The 21,367-nt window shown below is 34.8% G+C and overlaps 1 protein-coding gene and 2 pseudogenes across 2 annotated transcripts; 2 read left to right on the top strand and 1 right to left on the bottom strand.

The window, feature by feature from the left end:
• The first annotated feature begins 1,645 nt into the window (after window positions 1-1,645).
• Window positions 1,646-5,547, top strand: LOC115968244 (annotated as a pseudogene).
• Window positions 5,548-5,650: 103 nt separating this feature from the next.
• LOC115968243 lies at window positions 5,651-8,487 on the top strand (annotated as a pseudogene). The gene is made up of 2 exons (XR_004086716.1): window positions 5,651-7,222; window positions 8,125-8,487. The product of XR_004086716.1 is annotated as a heat shock factor protein HSF30-like (transcript).
• A 10,075-nt stretch (window positions 8,488-18,562) lies between these two features.
• LOC115969191 (protein EXORDIUM-like 2) lies at window positions 18,563-19,866 on the bottom strand. The gene has a single exon (XM_031088781.1). The coding sequence runs from the start codon at window positions 19,779-19,781 to the stop codon at window positions 18,864-18,866; it is 918 nt and encodes a 305-aa protein (XP_030944641.1). The 5' UTR covers window positions 19,782-19,866; the 3' UTR covers window positions 18,563-18,863.
• Window positions 19,867-21,367: the final 1,501 nt, after the last annotated feature.

Here is a 21,367-nt window from a genome sequence, read left to right as displayed (position 1 = left end):
CTTTCTTCAACATCATATGGGCATTTAGATTTATGCTTTTTATATATATGATAATGGTCATTTAGCTTTATGAATATGCTTTGTTTATTAAGTTGTTCAATTTGTTGTATTGCTATATGATAATATATTATATCTCTTTCCATATCATCATTTTTTTTTTAAATTTGAAATTAGGAGTTGAATAATTTATTAAAATTTTCAATGTTATGGATAATGATGGGTTGATGGTGCTTAAAATAAAAGTATGCAAATTTTTGTATATGTGTATGGTAAAATAGACCGCCTTTTGTACATCCATTAATATTTAAGAATATGACAATATATCAAAGTTGATCATTTTTTATTTATAAATTTATGAATTATGATTTTTCTATCAATATTGCAATTTGGGCCCCCCAAGTACGAATTTCTGGCTACGCCCCTGTCACCGTGTCTAGGCGCCAACTTGGAACGACGTTGGCGGACAGTCTAGTCGAGGCTGAGAACGGCTTGAACAGGCTTCGGTAGACGAGGCTGAGCTTGGAAGAGCCTTAACAGAAGATCCACCACCACCGTGTCGTCGGTCATGGCCTCCTTGACCCACTCATCTCGCTCGTATTCTCACTACGACGTCGTTAAGGGAGAGAAAAAGAAGAATGAAAATCTTGTTGGTGGTGTTGTACAGCGTGTGTTTGTGTTAGATGATGGAGAGAGAGAGCAGAGAACGGGGAGGCTGAGGATGAAGACTGAAGGGGACCTTCTAGTTCCATTTTTTTTTTCCAAGCTTTTTTTTTTTATTTTCTTTTAATTACAATTTTTTTTTTTTTAAATGTCAAACTTAATGGTAGCAGTAACTAAAACCTAACAGAATATTACATTGACAAAAATTGTTAGAGGACTGAAATGACAAAAGCTAAAAGTTAGAGGGTTAGTTTTGTATTTTTACCTTTAATTTATTTCATATTTTCAGTAAGTAACAACATCTAAGTTGTAACTATCAATGTAACATAATTCATGTTGGTTTGGATGCTTTGAGCCAATTTTATATTTTTTTTAAGAGTTAGTTATTTTTTTTAATAGTGATAATCTATTACAAAAAAGTTTTACCAGTTGAGTTAATTAGAATCCACATAGAGTAGTTTATTTGTTTCAGTTAAAAAAAAAAAATAGTTTATTTGTTAAAGGCATATGCAAAGCTATAGAAAATAATTAAAAGGTAAACTAAATATTTAGTCAGTATCCTTTAAATCAAATTTCAATTTAGTCTCTAACATTTCAATTGTGTCAATTTGGTTATTAATATTTCAATGTTGTGTCAATTTAGTCTGTACAATTATCTCTTAAATAGAAATTAATGACATAACAAACGGTCAAAATAAAAAATTAGTTTATTGCAATATTAATGGAAATTAATTTTTTATTTTGGCTGTTTGTTGTGTCAACAATTTTCATTCAATAAATAACGATAGATTAAATTGACACAATATTAAAAAGTTAGAAACCAAATTAACACAATCCAAAAGATAAGAACCAAATTAAAAGATAATGCAGAGGATAAACCATAGTGGTACTTTTTTCTCCACATGGATAAACTGAAAAAACTCGTGTGATATCTTAAGTTGGTACTTTTGTAGTGTCAATGAATCCAAACCCCACACATCACGGGTTCACAGCATCACAGTACATACCTAAAAAAAATCCTTCTATCATTTATTTTTGCCTATTTTTACTCTAAAAAGCGGCGGCGTTTCAATCATTTCTCTCTCTCTCTCTCTCTCTCAAACACTCTCACGCACAGAGCTCGAGCTTTAGCAAACCGAAAAAGCAATGTCTATGTCGATGCTCCAGCCATGCCTCTCAGGCTCAATGCCTTCAAACGCACCGTTTTGGTGTGCTGCGCTTCGTCGCAAAATTCCCACGTGGCGCTGGTGAACGGACCGGTGCTCGACGCTCGGGTCCCCGAGCGAACCGAAATCCGTTTCGGCCTCCCTAGCAAAGGTCGCATGGCCTCCGATACTCTCGATCTTCTAAAAGTACGCATTGTCTTTTTTTTTTCCTGAGAAAATTGCATTGCATTGAAATTTCTTATAACTTTTGTTTTGTTTGTGTGAAAGGATTGTCGATTGTCTGTGAAGCAGGTGAATCCACGACAATACGTTGCGCAAATTCCTCAGGTATGCGAAAGCGTTTCGTTTATTTTTGTGAATTGCATTTGTGAGAATTAGGTATGATGAAATGGATGCCAAATTGTCTCAAAAGAATTAGAAATAGGCTTAAATGCATTGTTGGTCCCTAAAGTTTTGTGCATGAGCGTTTTTAGATTTCTAGGGACTAAAATTGATAATTTCAAGTTTATTAGGGACTAAAAATAATCACTTTTAAGTTTGTTAGGGACCAAAAATTGATCATTTCAAGTTTATGAGGGACTAAAAGCAATCTATTTAAGTTTTTTTGGGGACTAAAAACAATCATTTTAAGCTTGCTAGGGACTAAAAGCTATTACTTTAAGCTTGTTAGGGACTAAAACTGATTAGTTTATGTTTTTTAGGGACTAAAATCGATAACTATAAGTTTTTTTGGAGACTAAAAGCAATCAAATTTAGTTTGCTAGGGACTAAACGTGATCAAATTTAGTTTTTGGCCTTAGAAATGACATTTTGTTGTGGAAAATCAGGAATCAGTGTGATAATTCTGAAGGAATGCTGAGATTGATTTTCCTCTTTTGTTCTAACTGATACTTTATAAGCAACTGGCTTTGAGTCTGACACTTGTTTAAGTAAAGAATGCTTAAATTGCATTCCCAGTTGATTTTCCCTTCTTTTTAACGACAAGCAGTAGCAGTCTCATTACTAGTGTCATTTGACTCAATTAACCTGATTTGAGTCATGCCCAACTTTAGCCATGTTTAGTTTGTTTGGTTTAGTTTATTAATAAATGAACTAAGAAAAAAATTAATCTATATATGAAAAATTCTTAGATGTTTGCTCAGAATATAATGTTGCCCAATGCAGTAATATGACCTAGCGTCTTTGGGCATGTCCAGTGGGGTATGTGTCATATTGCTTGAATTAATTTGTATGAGTTACTTGAAAAGCTAACAATGGAAAAGACATGTATAGGAAGTTTTTAAAAAAATTGTTGCATGTTTGTGCTATTGTGTGCTCCAATAATACATAGGTCAATCAATTATAATGGCACTTCCTGGGTTCAAGCCCATTGGATGCCTGTGTGACTGACCAATAATATAAATAGTTAATCCTAGATACATTCTGTAGCCAAATTTTTTAATACCCATGTTTTTTGCAGCTTGCCAATTTAGAAGTTTGGTTTCAGCGGCCAAAAGACATTGTTCGGAATTGGTCTCTGGAGATCTAGACCTTGGTATTGTGGATTTTGATACAGTCAGTGAATATGGCCAGGTAAGCATTAAGTTATGAACTGTTTCTGGTTCATTATTTGGGTAATTGGGTCCCTGGGTGTTCTTTTGATGTTTACATATATATCGGCATAGTGACAATATTTTGCTTTATAAGTTGAAAAGTAAAACCTGAAATGCCTTCCCCTTTCTTCCTAAAGAGTAATTTTCCTACCAGTATATTCATTTAGAAGTTTGTCACTCTCTCTCTCTCTCTCTCTCTCTCTCTCTCTCTCTCTGTTGTTAGTTTGAAGGCCATACATTTGAAAAAGTATCCTTTACTTTGATGAGGAAAATTCTTGTAGAGTGTGCACAAGTGTGTGTGTATATATATATTAAATAAAAAAAATTGAACTTTAGGTTTGTATTGGATGTTTGATCCTAACCTAGTTTATGATACCTTCAGAATCAATGATCTATAAATCATTAAGATTGGATACTCAATGTTAGTAAAGTTATTTAGAATGCCTATTAAGTTGAGTACTCAATGCTACTAACTGGAGTAATTCAAAATGCCCATATAAGGTTAGATACTCAAGCATGCTTTGTCACTTTCTTTTGCTCTCTGCTATTTGTTACTATGTTTTTTCTGTGTTTCTGGCTGTTCCAGCTGTTCTTCTATAGTGTCTTTGTACTGATCTGATGTATTTCCTTGAAATAAAAATTTGCTTATTCATAGAAAAATGGGGGTTAGATACTCAAGCATGGCTTAGAAGCCAGAGCAAAATTGTAAGATTTGTTTCAGGGAAGAATTTAATCTATTAAACACACACACATGCATCCAATGAACACTCTAATTATGTGAAGCATTCCTCCCTTTGTCATTACCTCAATAGAAACTTGTGCACGTAGTTTACACCTTGGAAAATAGGCAGAATGCTTCCAAGACCCTCGATATTGGGGGTTACAGACACATAAATGCAATGGCATCCTGTAATTAGCTGGTAGATGCTCTGCCATACTCATTGAGGTGGATTGTTAGTAAAGGGTCTGATACTTTTATCAAAGGGAAGAGTTGCAATTAGCAGCAGATCATGGACTCGTTATGAAATTTAACTAGCAAAATTTCCTTGTTTCTTGTGTATACCCTGTGTACTAGGATAGTGCTTTTATTTTTGCTCCTTTTTTTTAATGAAATTCTATTACTTATAAAGAAAAAGAGTCCTTGTTTTCTTATCAAGGATTGGTATGAGGAAGTGCATTACCATTAAAAGTTCATCATTTTTGTTCCTGCTGTCAGGGGAATGAAGATCTTATTCTTGTTCATGATGCTCATGAGTATGGGGATTGCCATTTATCACTGGCTGTAAGTTCTAGCAGATAGCCAACTGAAACTTACTGCTTATCTCATAAATTTTACTGTTAATAATCTTGGTATATCACCACTTCAAGAAAACAACTTGAGAAAGAAATTGAAGGCGGAATTGTGTTGGAAAGCCAGTTAGCTATCTTGGACCTTGCCAAGCATCGGATTTTGTAGTTTCTAGAATGCTATTAAAAGAGGGACTTCAGGCAACTGCTTTTGTGATAGTTAATTTTGCATTTTGTCTGTATCACATCTTGTCATACAACATTCTTCAGGCCGTTCTTGTTGCAAGTCGGAAAGCATTGATCCAGAGGAAAGGTGCATTGAACATAACACAAGAGATTCTTGAAAGATTGGAGGCACGTTTTGAGGGTTGTTGGTCAGCCGGCATTATCTGGACTGCAGGTGTGCACGATTGTGGGAAACTTAGTTGGGAGAAGAAAAGTGATTGATTTTATTCTAAAGCACACCTGCAGTCCAGATAACTCTGGCTGACTCAGTATTCTCTTGGCCACTTCCTCCACACTACCCCTCATGTTTGCAGTAACTTGCCAGTGAAGTGTGTAACCGACATAAAACTAAATTTAAATAAAATGCAGCCCTAGAAGAAGAACATGACATACCATGACCTGTACAACAACTGAGAGCGGTGAGCCATTTTATTATCTATATTTTTTGATAAGTCCATTTTATTATCTATATGTAATATTAATTATTTGTAGTGTTACGTATGCTGGTTTTCCCATCTCTCTTTACGATGTCATGAGGAAAATGTTAATTCTTCGGCTCAGGCTTGTGTGTCATTCTGTGGCTTGGATTGATATTTTCCCATTAGACTAGTGTTTTGCCTTTTGGATAAAAAGATGATACTAGAGTAGCAAATGTTTTAGCTCTCTATCAACATAGACTAGTGTTTAGCCTATGATTAAACAGAGCTAAAACATTTGCTACTCTAGTTAATATTTAATCATAGACTAGTGTTTAGCCTTTCTCTTATAGCTAATTTTACAGAATTAACTAGCTTTTGAAAGGTTCACCTCCCCCCCCCCCCCCCCTGTACGAAACAGACAAGAAGGAAAATAAGAATATAGCAACCGTGTCAAACACTCAAAAGTTTCAATCTTTCTCACTTTTTTAGGTTCCAACACTAACCCACTTCACAAAACTCTCTCAAAAACTCTTGTTTTACTTCACAACAATACCAAGTCACCAGACTCTCTGAAATTTCACAGAATACTCTGTCTTTGTGACTCTAAAGCCTCAAAATTTCTCACTTTTTTAAAGTTTTGGCACAACACCCAATTCAGAAAACTCTCTTAAAAACTCAAATTTTTCATCAAATTCACCACAAGACTCTGTTACTGTTACTGTTTCTGTTCCTGTTTCTATCCTAGAGAAAACAGAGCAATGGAGGGAGTGATAGTTAAGGAAGAAGAAACGGTGACGTACGGTGTGGGATCATCGTCCTCTTCATCTTCGAGCATTTCACCGCAACCAATGGAGGGGTTACACGAGGTGGGCCCGCCTCCATTCCTGACCAAGACCTTTGAAATGGTGGAAGACCCAGCAACTGACTCGATCGTGTCGTGGAGCAGAGCTCGCAATAGCTTCATTGTTTGGGACTCTCACAAATTCTCCACCACCCTTCTTCCTTGCCACTTCAAGCACAGTAATTTCTCAAGCTTCGTTCACCAGCTCAATACATATGGTTTCAGAAAGGTTGATCCTGATCGATGGGAATTCGCAAACGAAGGGTTTCTGGCAGGGCAAAAGCATCTATTAAAGACCATCAAAAGAAGAAGACATGTCACACAGGGTACGCAACAACAAGGAGGAGGAGCTTGTGTTGAATTGGGACAATGTGGGTTAGAAGGTGAGCTTGAGATATTAAAGAGAGATCGAGGCTTGCTAATGGCGGAAATTGTGAGGTTGAGGCAGCAACAACAGAATTCAAGGGAACAAATGATTTCAATGGAGGATAGGTTACAGACCACAGAGAGGAAACAGCAACAGTTAATGAATTTTCTTGCTAAAGCACTCAATAATCCATCCTTTATCCAGCAATTTAGTCAGATGAGTGCTCAAAGAAGAGGACTACCAGGGTGTTGAAATTGGACGAAAGCGTAGACTTACTGCAAGCCCAAGTGTGGAGAATTTGCAAGAAGAAGACGTGTCTGTGTTGGCAGGCAGTAACCAAGTTGTGGACTTTACAAGCCAAGATCAAGAAGAAACGGCAACTATGGAAACATTTTTCTCAGCTGCCTTGGACAATGAATCAAGCAGTGATATCAATGACCCCATTGCAAGTTCAGTACCCACAAGAAGTGGTGCCAATTTGGATTCTGTCAATGAGACCATATGGGAAGAACTTTTGAATGAAGATCTAATCACTGAAAATCCGGAAGAAGAAGCTGTGGTTGGTGATAAGTTGGAAATTGATGTGGAAGTGGAGGATTTGGTCGCAGAACCTGACGACTGGGGTGATGATTTCCAAGACCTCGTCGATCAAATGGTTATCTCAGGTCGATGCCGTGACCAACCCCATATATGAGATAATGATGTTGTGGTATTTTTGTATGTTTGTGTTGGTCTCTGCAACTCTATTCATGTATAGCCTCATAATAGGGATGTTGAGAGTTGCAAAGAGGCCAACACATTTTGCTCTTCTTCTGTATCCTTCAATGATAATTTAATCATCCATATATTTTTCCAGTGAAACTTAGGAACAGTTATTTAGGTTCTGTACTTCAGGTTCCCAATAGAATTCAATCACAAGGTTATATTGACCAATGAACCACATGATTGAATTCAATTGTCATTGTTCTTTGAAAAAGGTAACATTGTTTTTGTTGCATCAGTAATCATGTGGTTGAATTTTTGTTGCATCAGTAACCATGTGGTTGAATTTTTGTTGGGAAACATAAGGTATAGCATCTAAGGAACTATACTTAAGGCTTGCCCATTTTATAATACCTTCCAGTGTGCTTTGAATCAGTTCACAGGCTTATGATTTGTTGTTTATGTTCTGCATTTTGCAGACAGTCTAGCCAACGGAAATTTGTATAAGGAGGGCATTAAGCATTGACTCATTCCCAAGCTACGGCTACAGTCTCTGCTGTATATATGCATGTTTGATACCTTGCTAAACTATCGTGGCTGGGAAGTTCCCATTCATTAATTTGTATATGTAGATATCAGCTATGCATAGAAACTTCATCCATGCAGATGTTAGCTATGTACAGAAAGTACTCAAAACGTTTTTTGTCATTTTTCTCCTCGGATGTAGATATGGACTTCTTGTTACTAGTTTGTTATATGGCTTGCATTACTATTATTTATGTTGTTAATGAGCTGTTCTCAGTTTCTGAATGTAGTCTCTATTTTTGCTGGCTGACTAATATGGCTTTCTCAGTTTCTCTTACAGAGTTGCAATGTGTTTCAGCTCATTGCTTGGTGCATAATGGCTATAAGGTCTGTGCGTATTTGGCCAAGCTGCAATTAAGGATTTATATTCTTCTTGGTAAGTTTAGACTCATAACTCATTAGAATAAGCACTACAAATACATTTTTATTTTTGGGTTGACTGTGGCCCGGATACCCTGTGAACTAAGAGGTATCTGTATGCAAGCTGGTTTACCTTTCTGCAACTAATGGACAGGATAGTTTGGTCTTGTTTCTGTCTCTGCAATAATTATTTATTGGCTTAGATATATGCATTTTCCCTAGTGTGTTACAGATTGTAAGAGGCTGTGGGATCCATACACTATAAAAAGGAAAAAAAAAAAAACATATATGATGTATAAGAAACCTTCTCCTATGATGCCTTTCTTGTTTTTCCCTTACTATGGCTGTGTGGATTACCATCTGGCCAAAACTATTCAGGTACCATTTCTTGTGCTCAACTGAAACCTTATCTGGTGTAACTTCTGAGTAGTTTAGTTGGATAGTAATGCCTTATGTATGTAGTTAGATTATGTTCAATTCTGTTTTATTTATTTTTGGGATTAAATGATAAATTAATCTTTAAATTCTGTAAATCTTGTACTTACCAGTAGCTACATTAATGAAGGAGACTAGGATGGGCCCTATGGGATAATGAAGGAGACTAGAGAAATAGTCTAGAGATCATATCATTCTTTGTTATAAAAAAAAAGCCTTTTGTTTTTTGGTATGAGCAGCAGCAAATTAAATTTAGCTAAACTATGAGCTGTTGTGTTAACTTCTCTCCTATCCCAACTAAATTTACAAATGCAAAAGATATGCTAAGATCACTAATCAGAGTTAGGATAGGTCGGGCAACATGAAAGCAACTGTCTTTCGGAACATCAACACAAATTTTTTGTATCACCCTTCACTTCAATACTCTCTAGATTTTCTGACTTAGCAAGCTGTAAAGCCCAGAGAATTGTAGCTGCTTTAGCCTGCACAGATTCACAAATCTCATATACTTTAGCCCAAGCTTCAATCACCTCTCCATCTCCATCTCAGGCCACCACAGCTAGGATAGTGAAATCCTTTAATACAACCGCATCAACATTAAATTTTACTACAACAACAGAAGAAGTCTTCCAAGAGGATTCCTTGTTAAACAGTAATTCCTTAGATTGTTCCAAGGCCAGCACGTACTCCTTAATTCTGTTTTCAATATTGCAGATATGAGCTTTAAGAATAACCTTGCTTGAAGGTTGCAATTTACAAATAGAATCCACTGTTAGAGTCATTTGCAAGGTACATACCTCTGCCACCTCCTTGGAATGATGGCTAGAAAACATGGACTGGATTAGAGGATCTAAGATCAACTTCACTATGCCTGTATTGTTGGGTACATTCAATTTGTCAGTTCTGACTTCTGGGACTCCAGCAGCCAAACCAGATTGCGTTTGCCACAGGGCAATTCAAGAACTTCCTCACACAACCTGTATTAACTATCTCCAAACTCTGTTGTAGGTTGTCAATCCTCCAAAGTAACATTTTGACTCTCTCATGGACCTTAATCCTCCACAATCTTTGCCAAGGCAAATTTGAGGTGTTGGAATACCCAGTATGAGCTTTGACTCACTCTGTAGGCAGATTTGACAGAAGAATGACCTTTAAGGTACTTAGTCCGTATTAGCCTATTGGATTTAGGTCTTAGGGGAATGAGATTTTTTTGTAATGGCCTGGACAGATTAATCATCAAATTATTCTGTGAGCATGTCTCTCTTCTAACAATGTAAGGAAGGTTTAATAAGGCTGAACACCATCAAAAGATTCATTGGGGTTGATTCATCTCTAGGCTTCGGTTTAAAATTCTCTAACCAATTTAAAATTCTATAAATTCACCCATTAATAGAAGTCACATCCCCTACTAGAAAGCAAGCACCTCTTACCACTAAATTCTTTACCTTCTTAATATCCAGATTAGAGAAGCCCAAGCCCTCCCTTTCTTTTGGGTTAGCACAGATTGTCTCGAGCTTTCCATGCCATATTACTACTAGGATTTTGTGGGTTCAACAAAAACCTCCTTGTCAGAGCATCTAGGCTCTTACAAACTTGTTTCTCCAACCCTTTGATTTAGCTTGTAATCTCTCCTGTAGGAATTTGAAATCCCTTGTGGTTGCTTTTGTGAGGAACAGAGGTGTCCAAAGATAGGCGGCATCCTTTTGAAGTTGCTTCATTTGCAACACATGCTTTATGGTTCTATCGGATAACTGTTGGGTGGTCTCATGGAAGGTTACTCCAGATTTGTTCTTGTTTAAGAGCTGACCGGACCACTTGCAGTATTTAACTTTTTATCAAGCATTCATTGATGGCAATAGCTTCACTTCTTTTGGCTATTTAGAATAACACAAGGTCATCAGCATACATGACGTGTAATAGTTGGTCCAACAATACTGGTCTTCACACCAATGATTATTCTTTCTGTAAATTTCTTATCGACCTATTTAGATAACACTTCCTGGCATAAAATGAAGGTGTAAAGGGATAGTGGATTCCCTTGCCTCTGCCCTCTACTAGCCATAAAGTGCCTAGACATACCTCCATTGATAAACACACAACAAATGACACTAGAGAATCACACTCCATTATCTACTTCACAAATTTTTCATTGAAACCAAAATTGTTAAGCACTTTAAGAAGCTCAAGTTGATTCTATCATATGTCTTTTGCAAATCTAGCTTTATAGGTATTAATTAGGAGTGCGAATGGGTCAAGTTGACGGGTTTTTTTAACCATAATTGGGTTGAAAAAAATTCAACCCATCACAAGGGCTCGATCCACCAGGATCAAGTTGGACCCATGAGTTGGACCTTTTTTTAGAAAAAAAATTCAACCCATCACAAGGGTCCAATCCACTAGGATCAAGTTGGACCCATGAGTTGGACCTTTTTTTTAATTGAGCATTAGTACAACATCAACACAAATAAAAACAAAGTTATAACTTTATAAACCTGAGCATTGCACCAATCCAACACAAACTATTTTATTAGTGTTTCAAAGGTTTTTTTTTTTTTTTTTTTTTTTTTTGACAGGATTAGTGCTTCAAAGTTTAAACCAATACAAATAATAAAAAATTTATATTGGTAGTGCATCAAACCAACACAAATAAATAAATAAAAATTTAACAACAACCAAATAACTTTTCATTTGATTAGTAAGATATCAAATAGTTCTATGTCAACTTAGTTGAGAAACAAAATAAATATGAACTAGTTTTATTATTTTATAGGTAGTAAGATATTATATAGTTCTATGACAACTCAATTGATAAACAAAAGAGTAAATAATAATATCATATAATATATATTTTAAATATATATTAAATATAGGTGGGTCAGGTTGGGTTAGGCGAATTGTGAAACCACACCCAACCCAACTCACAGTAAAAAAATATTTAACAATTCAACCCAACTCACCAATCCCTAAAAACCAATCCAACTTGGTGGTTTGATTTAATTGAGTCAATTTTGGCAGATCAGTGGGTTAACTACACACCTGTAGCATTAATCCATCCTTGGCTTTCCTCCTCTTGAAGCTAAGTAACATTTTCTACACCACCATCTGATTTTTTGCAATCCATCTATCAAGTAAAAAGGATGACGGGTTGGGAGAGATTAGTTTGTGCAAACTTGGCCTCAAATTGATGGCTTTACACCAATGCACTCCCTTATTTTGTGTAAAATATTTTTGGTTAATCTCAATAGACTCAAATACAAAAACACACGCAAACCAAAAATAAGATGTGTATTCTCAAAATTAGTGGGATAATGTATAGACAAATTCACATTCATTCATGGGGTGTCCAAGCTGTTGGCTGTGACTGAAATTCCTAAATAAAGCCTATTAACTTTCTAGATGCTGACGGGTTAGTCCCCCTGGGTCTTCATTCTTCTCTTCAATAATATTTGTTCTTATTCAAAAAATAAATAAATAAATAAAACAAAACAAAAGAGAAGAAGAGAACATAGTCCTTTTAAGTTTACCTACTTGATGGGTTTAATAGACTTAAACAACGTGTTGTAGACTCGATTTCTTAAATTCTATTCAACATACAACTAATCTATTAATTTTTCAAAGTGTTTTATGAGTTAAGAATGGAATAGGCAAATTAGGGCATGTTTGGTAGGCAAGCTCAAATTCACATTTTTAGTTTTTAAACAACTTTACACATATTTTCACATATTTTTTCACTCACACGTATTTCAGAAAATTACAAATAACATTACTCAAACTCCACTACCAAACAGACCCAAATGATTGGATGTCATTTTTATAAATTCAAAAAAAAAATGGCTTAGTCAAAAAAAAAATAATAATAATAATAAGATTAGATTTACTAAATAACAAGGCAAGAAATTTTTTCCAGACCCAATCTCTCGAATCAAATTATTGGTCTAATAGAAAATTTAAAATCTAGACAAGATCCTGCCGTTTACTCTCAAAAACAATCTACACAAGGTCAAAGCTTTTAAATGCACGTTCTGGTCGAGTTAAATACTTAAATTAGCTATTTGCATGTGTAAAGTTTATACCTGAGAATTATCTAGTCTCTTCATTTTACAAAGCACATCTTAGCATGTGTTTGTTTTGGGTGAAAATCACTTCCGGAAATGCGGGTGTTGATTTCTGTTGATCGAAAAAAAAAGGCTTTGACTACGGAAATGAATTTTCATTCCTATTTTCACTTCAAATGAATTCCGGAGAGAGAGAGAGAGAGAGAGAGAGAGAGAAGAGGCCCCCGAGCTCCAGTCCGCGCTGATCGCACGTACCAGTCGATCTCGCGGACCACCGAGCCGTCGAACCCAATCAAGCGTTGATCGCGATCTCGCCCCTCGTCGAACTAGCCAGTCGAGCGTCGATCGTTGATGATTTTTTTTTTCTGGGTTTTGTCCGTGTTTTTCTAGGTTTGTCTCTTCCTTCTTCTTTTCCAAACACCAGAAAATATTTTTCGAAAATTTTTTTAAAATGTAACCAAACACATGAAAATATTTTCCTTTTCAAAAAATAGCATTTCTAGAAAATGAAATATTTTCCAAAAATACTTTCACACGAACCAAACAGAGCCTTAAGGTATCCTTGTTTTTTTTACCATTCTGGCGAAATATCTCAGCAAATGAATCCATTCATGAATGTCCTTCATCCTACCTCTGACATCCCTACCAACCAAGCACCTACTACTGCATTCTCCAAAAATTATGCATGATGCCCATTCGGACCCGTCAAATCTGAGCAGAGCAATAAATTCTGCTGGGTTTGGTTTAGATTTTTTTTTCTAAACTTAACTGGTTCTAATTTAATAGGAGGTTGGGAACACATTTGTGAATTTTGCTTCTTCTTTTTTTTTTTTTTTTTTTTTAAGGCTCAGCTTAATTTTGTCTTGTTTATTTTTTTAAGAAAAACAATCCAAAGAAAATAGTTATACAAATATGCTCGGCTGTACTTGCAAGTTTAACACTAATAAGCTCCTAGAGGAAAAAATCTTTTATGTGTCCGGCATACGAGACATCTGTCTCATCGAGAGGTGGACCTCATATATAAGATACTTTCTCTTTTCTAAAGTGTGTATCTTATCGATAACTTTAAGTTGACTTCTCAAAAACAATGAGTTGTTTATTGGGTTGTTATAAATAAATGCTCACTGATAAAAAAAGATAGAGGAAAATAGAAAACTAAAATGTAAGTGAATAATCACTAAAGTTAATCTTATAATCACAATTTTTTTTTTTTAAAGCAATCCAAAATAGGTTTTGTTTATGGTCAATTAGAAATTACATAAAAAAGAATATGTGAAAGAGAGATGGTAAGAAAGAAGAAGGGGAAATTACATTTTATATAGGGTTAGTACAACTGATAAAGTCTGTACTAATTGAATTTGGGGTTCAACTTATCAGGAGCGGAAGTCATAGGTTGAAACTATCATAAACTATTTTGATGGCACCCGCATCCCATATGAAGTTGTGTATTCTCATAGTTTTTTTTTGGGGGTTGGGGGGGGGGGGGGGGGGAGTAAGTGTGTACTCGAATAGTTTAGATGTATATGTGTATTATGAGATATAATTTATGGAGTAAAGTGTAATTGCCCCAAAGAAGAAATTTATATTTTTATTCATTGTTTCTTCCAAATGATTCACACTCTAATATAGAAAGAGATACACAAAATCAAGTTACAAGTAGATAAGAATAGTAAAAGAAAGAAACTAGAATATAAAGAGGGCGTTTGGCTACTGTGTTTTCCTGCGTCTAGGTTTCCGTTCTGCGTTTTCTTTGTTTTTTTTTTTTTTTTTTTTTTTATTTTGCCCGCATATGTTGACTTTGGTGCAAAAAATTACTGTTTTGCACTGTAGCAGTACTGTTTATGTACTGTAGCAACACTGTTCATGTATTAAAAAATATTAAAAATGGGTCTCACGGTACTTTTCACACATTTAAAAATTATTTTGCTACAGTGTTTTCAGTTTTCAGTTTCAGCAACAATAAGCTTAATCCAAACGGACCTAAAGTGTCATGCATGAATAGGTACATAAGTATATAAGTATCTTTTTTTCTTTTTCTTTTTTTGATAATCAAGTACATAAGTGTCATGGTATATATACATTGGTGCATAACTATACATTTAATATTAAACAGGCCTCTCTTATTCTAAGTTTATTTGAATAAATCATTCTAGCGACACAACAACAATTTCACATTAGTTCTAAATCAATTTACCACTTCACTTATGGATCATAACAAAATAAAAATTTAAATTTAAATTGCAGAATATGGTGGGCTTATGTTATGAAATTGCTATGAGTTGTGCTTTAAGCTAATGTTGTGAAATGCACTAAGCCACTTCACATACAAAATGTTGTAAAATTGTTGTGAATTTTTGTTATTTGCCTAGTTTGATTTCATATATAAAGGTGCAGCTTTTTATAAACCTCCCTTCTAAATATAATTATATATTTAAGCAATTTTATTTTTAAACTAAATAAGTCAAGAGAATATGCTATCCCAAATGCATATGAAAGACATTTTGATAGGGACAAAGTTTACCTCTAACCCATTATGCAAAAATTCAATCATTCAAATGAATCACATGATCAACTTCACAAGTCATGTGAATTAATATGCGTAAATGGTTTTATGAATCATCACATAATGGATTTCTTCAAATTGGTTTTGAAAAAAACTTTTTCCAAAGTACTAATTTGAACTTATCACAATTTAGTTCACAAACTTTCAATTAATATATTTAATTCCTTAAGATATATATAGACTATGGGGTTCAAAATATAAAAATTGAAAAAATTATTTTTGAGACTAAATTATGATAAAACTAAACAATAGGAAGATAAGTTGTACTTCAATGTTAAAAGTGTAAATTGTTCTTGAAAGTGTGATCACAAAAAGCAAAATTGTTAATTTGGGCGAAATTCTATAGAGTTCATTTTAAACCAATTTTGGTGAGTCAAATATAATAATTGAAAATTTGTGTACTAATTATTAATAATGATAAGATTAGGGCTATAAACAAGCCAAGCCAATAGAGTATTAAAAGTTTAGATTCATTTAATTTTATTTTGATTATGAGTCAAGCTCGAGCTTATAACAAAACACGATTACATATTCAAGCTTGGTTCATTTTATTGTCAAATAAGCTAGAGCTTGTTCATAAACTTCTTAATTAACTTATTCATTTTTCATATGAAGTGGAACCAAGAAAACAAATCAATGAATTTTTACTACAAATTAAATTTTTATATTATTAATTGTAAGGACTCAATTTGTAACGATCCCAAACTGATATTGAGTTCGTACGTTAAAGGCCCAAACAATAAAATTTGTAGAGCGTGGGTGTCCAAGAACTAGGTAAATTCTAAAAGAAAAACGATTAAATCCCACGTTTATAGATGGACTAGCACTAATATAACAATTAGTTTTTTTCTTCGAAACAAGTTCAGTTCTTTTGTTCTTAAGGCTTTCTTCTAAGTACTCTTTATCTTTTTTCTATTCTGGTTCTCTTCCTCAATGCTTTCTTTCATGTTATACACTGCCCTCTTCATACCATCTCCACCACACACGTGTTAGTTGGGTTCAGGGGATCTCTTTCTGTCCCATCTAACACCTTCTGGAACCTCCAACTAGCAGTTGTAAGGCTGCTTCATCACTGTTCAGGCATCACCTCCACATTTATGCGGCCAGAGAGTTGGTTGAGAAGCAATTAATGCGGTGACAGCTGTCGTTATAAATATTTGTTTGCCTTTTCTTTCTTACCCTTGGTCCTATATCCCGCTTTTAGTGGTAACGTAACTCCGAAGTACGTTTGTAACAAGGTGGCGTTCTGGTCATCCTCGGACTCATATTGCCGAGAAGGATTTTGTCCTCGGACGAATACTGAACTCACCTTACGTGATATTTACTCTTCCTTTCGTTTGGTTACCCTTACAACCTGACATGGGCATCCTCGGATAGCTTTACGTCCTCGGATGGGCCACAGGCCCAATTAACTTGATTTTAATAACTTTATTGACTAGCCGGCCCCCACATTAATAAACTACCAATAATAATTTGATATCATATAAACCTATTTACAAACTTATAGAATCCAATCTCAAGTCTATATAATTAGTATATTTTTAGACAAGTATATATATATAATTAATCGAGTCTAGTTTTCATGAGTTTATTCACGAACAAATTCTTATATTTGAACTTGACTCGTTTAATAATCGAGCCTTAACTTGGGCTTGAACTTGACTTGTTTGCTAAACAAATGAATATAAAGTATAAATATGTGTTTTTCTGAGCTGAACTTGAACTGTTTATAAACAGCTTGATTTATTTTCAAACTTACTACCCTAGATAGTACTAAAGCAACATTAAGAGGTAAATTTGTAATTCTCTCTTTATTTTATTTTATTTTATGCCAAAAATACATAAACTTTAAAATCTCACTCTATTAATCTTTTTTTTTTTTTTTTTTTTTGAGAAACACTCTATTAATCTTTAACATAACACAAGGCAACCTTCGGCCAGGTATTATATCATTCATAAATAATTTATAATTGATAGGTTTGTTCCTCTCATGCATCATGTGTTGTGCAAAGGAAAAAGATGCCATAGTCTCGTAATTTGACGAAGGAAAGGGGATACCTTCACGGGTTGGTAAGGTGCAAAATAAAATTCAATACAATACAAATTCATTTGTAGCCGAAAGCCCTCCCACGAAAAGAATCAGGCCCCTTCTTCTATTCGTTTTGTCCAAATAATTAAAGGCTTTGTTTTTTCTTAGGAATTGTCCACAAATAGTTAAGTTAATCTTATCTTCATAGCATGATTGAGCTCTGGTTTAGGCCCCACAGTTTACCAAACCCACAGAAGTAGCCTAAGATTTTTTTTCTATCATTTCAAAGTCCATTGAAGACGTCCTCGTTTACCTGACCCTACCACTTTGGTCTCCCAGGGACCCAGCAAGCATCATTGATGACCATCCTTTTCCTTTCTTCTTTCGATTTTTATAAACCCATTAGATACGCACTAAATTAATCTCTTGATGGGCAATGATCACCACCCCTTTATTTCTCGTCATCATGATCAAAGTCCCCAAACACCCACAAAAAAGGCCCTTACAGGCTTGATCGGGTTAACTTAGAAGTTCCTTTCAAAATTGCCTGTAGCTTTTTTTTTTTTTTTTTGATAGGTGCCTGTAGCTTTTTTGCAGAACTTTAATCAGGTTAGTTAACTTAAAAGTTCGTTTAAAAATTGGCGTGATTTATTTGCATAATATGGGATAAAAAATTAAAAGTTGATTTGCTAAACTTGTTAGTTAGCGTAAAATATCTTCAAAAATTGTCGGTAATTTATGAGACAAAAGGTTAAATGCTAATTTTTTTTTTAAAAAAGGTTAAAAAGTAGGCAATTTAGAATAAAATTAAGACAAAAAATAGTCTAAAATGTGAACATGCAAGAGTACATAAAATGATAAAATAAACCAAAAATAAAACAAAACTTATAACCCAATACCAAACACAAACTAAATCTGGCCGAGATTAGTTAAATCAATATCTGTTATTTGTAGTTCAAATGTTGTTTGTTCAACTGTGTTCAAGTTTTGTAAGCGTAGAGAACGATATCTTTCGGTGTTTCCGCGGTGAAGGTTCAAAATTTCAAATTTGTTTGCGAATATAACCGCCTTGAATACTCATTAACTAGTTAATATAGTATATTAATAGACACTTAACCTATTAAGCTCAGTTGAATATGAGCTCAACGATATTATATTAATTACCACCCAACAAAATTCTTTTACCATCATTATAATTATCAAATTATTAAGAAAGATAATTAACTTAATCCTAATTTCCCAGTAAACTTAATAAAGTTTTTCAAAATTTAGAATATTTATTATATATTCCCATTCTCCATAACTTTTTTTTTGGGCAACTTTCTTTTGAAATATAATTTACAAAGTCACGCAAGACGACAAACAAGTGTATACAAAATATCATCCAAACCATATAGTCCCCATAACCCCATCATCGTCATCCCCATCATCATCATCATCATAACAGAACAACACAGTCACAGACCCACCCCCAAACTCTCTGCCATTTCCATCCATCCATATCTACATAATACGTACACATATCTTCACCACGTATGCTGCCACGTCATCGCCACACGACCTTTGTTCCTAGTATTTTACACGAGCGTCTTACACGCCGAGGTTTGCGGGTCCCACATAGCTGGCAGCAAGTACTTCCTCCCATTCACCCCGTTCGCATTGTAACTCGCCCCGTTTGTCTTTTCCACCAACACCCGACCCGGATCACCCGGGTACGCACCCGACCCAAATATCCCAGTGCAAGCCGAAACAGCCTCTAACGGCGCCGTTGCCGGGCCCTGGAAATACCCGTTATTAAACGGATTTGTGACGGTGCCAGCCAAAACGGTAGCCAAGTTGATGATCATTCCGTCGACTCCGACGTCTCCGTTAGGCGAAACTAACGGCGGGGTTTGTGGGCCGTAAATGGGCTGGTGAAAGGGCCAAGCACATTGACCCGGACACTGAGTCTCCGAGTTACCAACCCAGACGTAAGCAGAACGAGTCACCCTCTTCCCTTGACTCACCCGAGTCGACCCGTGGGTCCCACACCTGCTCATACAAAACCCATCGACGGCGACATCCTTAGCCGTCAAAACAACATTAATCGAGTTCAGTCCGTTAACTTTGTTAGACAAAGCCAACAAGTGCCTTGTTTTGAGTGACTTGCCCAAGGTATAAGCTTCGTGGAGGATTTGCTTCCCTACGACGAGCGCAGAAGAACCCCCCTTGTACTTGTCAGTGGTTTTCCACCACGTGGACACTGAGGGAAGTGAGGCCCGATGAGAGTTGAGGGATTGGATGAAATCGACGATTATGGACCGCTGGATTGGAGTGAACTGGCCGTACCAGATCAAATTAACGGTGATGTTGCCCTTCAGAAGAGCACCGTTGTGATACTTGAGAATCAACGGCTGTTGTTCAACGAGAGCCGTGAGCTTTCTAGCAGCAGTGTGAGCTACGGTAATGGAACAGCATAAAAGAAAGAGAATGGCTAAGTGGTAATAAGACCCCATTGTGAAGGTTAAAAAGATTTTAACAAGTAGAAGAAGAAGTGGTTTCTAGTGTCTGTGAAAGGAAAGAGAGGAAGTGGGGTATTTATAGTGAGGGTTTTTGCAGATGAGTAAGGGGGACAGCTGTTGAGACGAAGAGGTGTCAATGTCAAAGGAGTGTACACGTGGGAATTTGTTATTGGTGCTAAAAAATTAATGTATGGGCTGGGATGCCAGGCTGTATGGTTCTGTTTCTAGGCTACGTAGTGAGTAGTACTTAGTACTCTACAAGAATAGTTAAGTGAGTGGGGGGGGTTTTTGAGCAATTTGATGATGTGACCTTATTATGACTTTGTACAGTATTGTAACAGTTTTGATTTTAGAGTCTATCGACTCGTTGCGGCAGACTGTATTGATTAATGATGTGAGTTATTCATGAAGATCTGAATCACTGATCTTGCTTACTTATTTTATATTTATTTATTTATTTTGAAATAAACACACTTTCTGATTTGACCTAAATTGATTATTATAAAGGGTGAGTTAACAAATACATTATTAAAAAAGTTTTATTGTCAAAATTTTTTCAATTTTTGATAAGTTTTTTCTAAAATTAGTTTATTATTGTTAGTAAAATCCTATTATAAACACAAGATTGATGCAATTAAGGTGAGTGACCTGTAAAAGTTAATAATATCAAAAATAAATTAAAAACTTAGCTAAATTTTTTTTACTAAAAGTGCAAAAAAAAGTTGATAATATAATAAAACTCATAAATAGTATCAAAAAATACAGAAAAACTTATAAATAATAGTAAAAACAAACTAAAATTACAAAGAGTCATATTAACGAGTATCCTTATGGCATTCATTAACAATCCATTTTAGAAAAGTTTTGACATCACTTTTATGGAAAATGAAAAAAGTTGTCAAAACAATAATTTTTTTTTCTTTTCTTATAAAACTTTCTTTAATTGAATTTTTAATCAATGCCCTAAGGACACTCGTTAGCATTTTCCAATTACAAATAAACTTAAAATTTCAATCCATTCCATACTGACACTAACTTTTAGGATTTATAATTAACGTGGTAATTGGTATGATAGCTCTAACTATTGCCTTTGCCCTAACCCAAATACATGTCAATAAATTTTAACATATTTTTTTGTTATAACATGTTCATGTGGTGAGTTGTGGATCCACATAGACTTTATCACTTTTATTTTACCATTTACAACTTGCTACATAAATAAATTGTATTAAAACTTAAAATTTATAGTACTAGCATTTTTTAATGGCTAAATGTGAATCTTTTTAATGAGTGTTCCTATGTGTTTATTTATAATTTTATAGTACAAGGAGCCATATTTTATAGGCAATTGAGCCACTCCTAATTAAAATTTTATTTTTTATTAGATTTTATTATTTTTCAATGCATTTGAGATCCTTTTGAAGCTCCTTTTATCAAGTGCATAATTATACCCTTTAACAAAAGCTTTTTAAAATTTAGGTACACACTATAGTTCTTCAATTAAAATTAAAATATCTAATTATATTATCCAACAAAACACAAATACTGTTAATTTTTTTTAAATATAATTACTATGCACT

The sequence above is a fragment of the Quercus lobata genome, chromosome 11 (assembly GCF_001633185.2).
Source record: "Quercus lobata isolate SW786 chromosome 11, ValleyOak3.0 Primary Assembly, whole genome shotgun sequence".
NCBI classification, from domain to species: domain Eukaryota; kingdom Viridiplantae; phylum Streptophyta; class Magnoliopsida; order Fagales; family Fagaceae; genus Quercus; species Quercus lobata.
The sequence above is the reverse complement of the archived record's forward strand: the minus strand, read 5'-3'. Positions and strand labels throughout refer to the sequence as shown.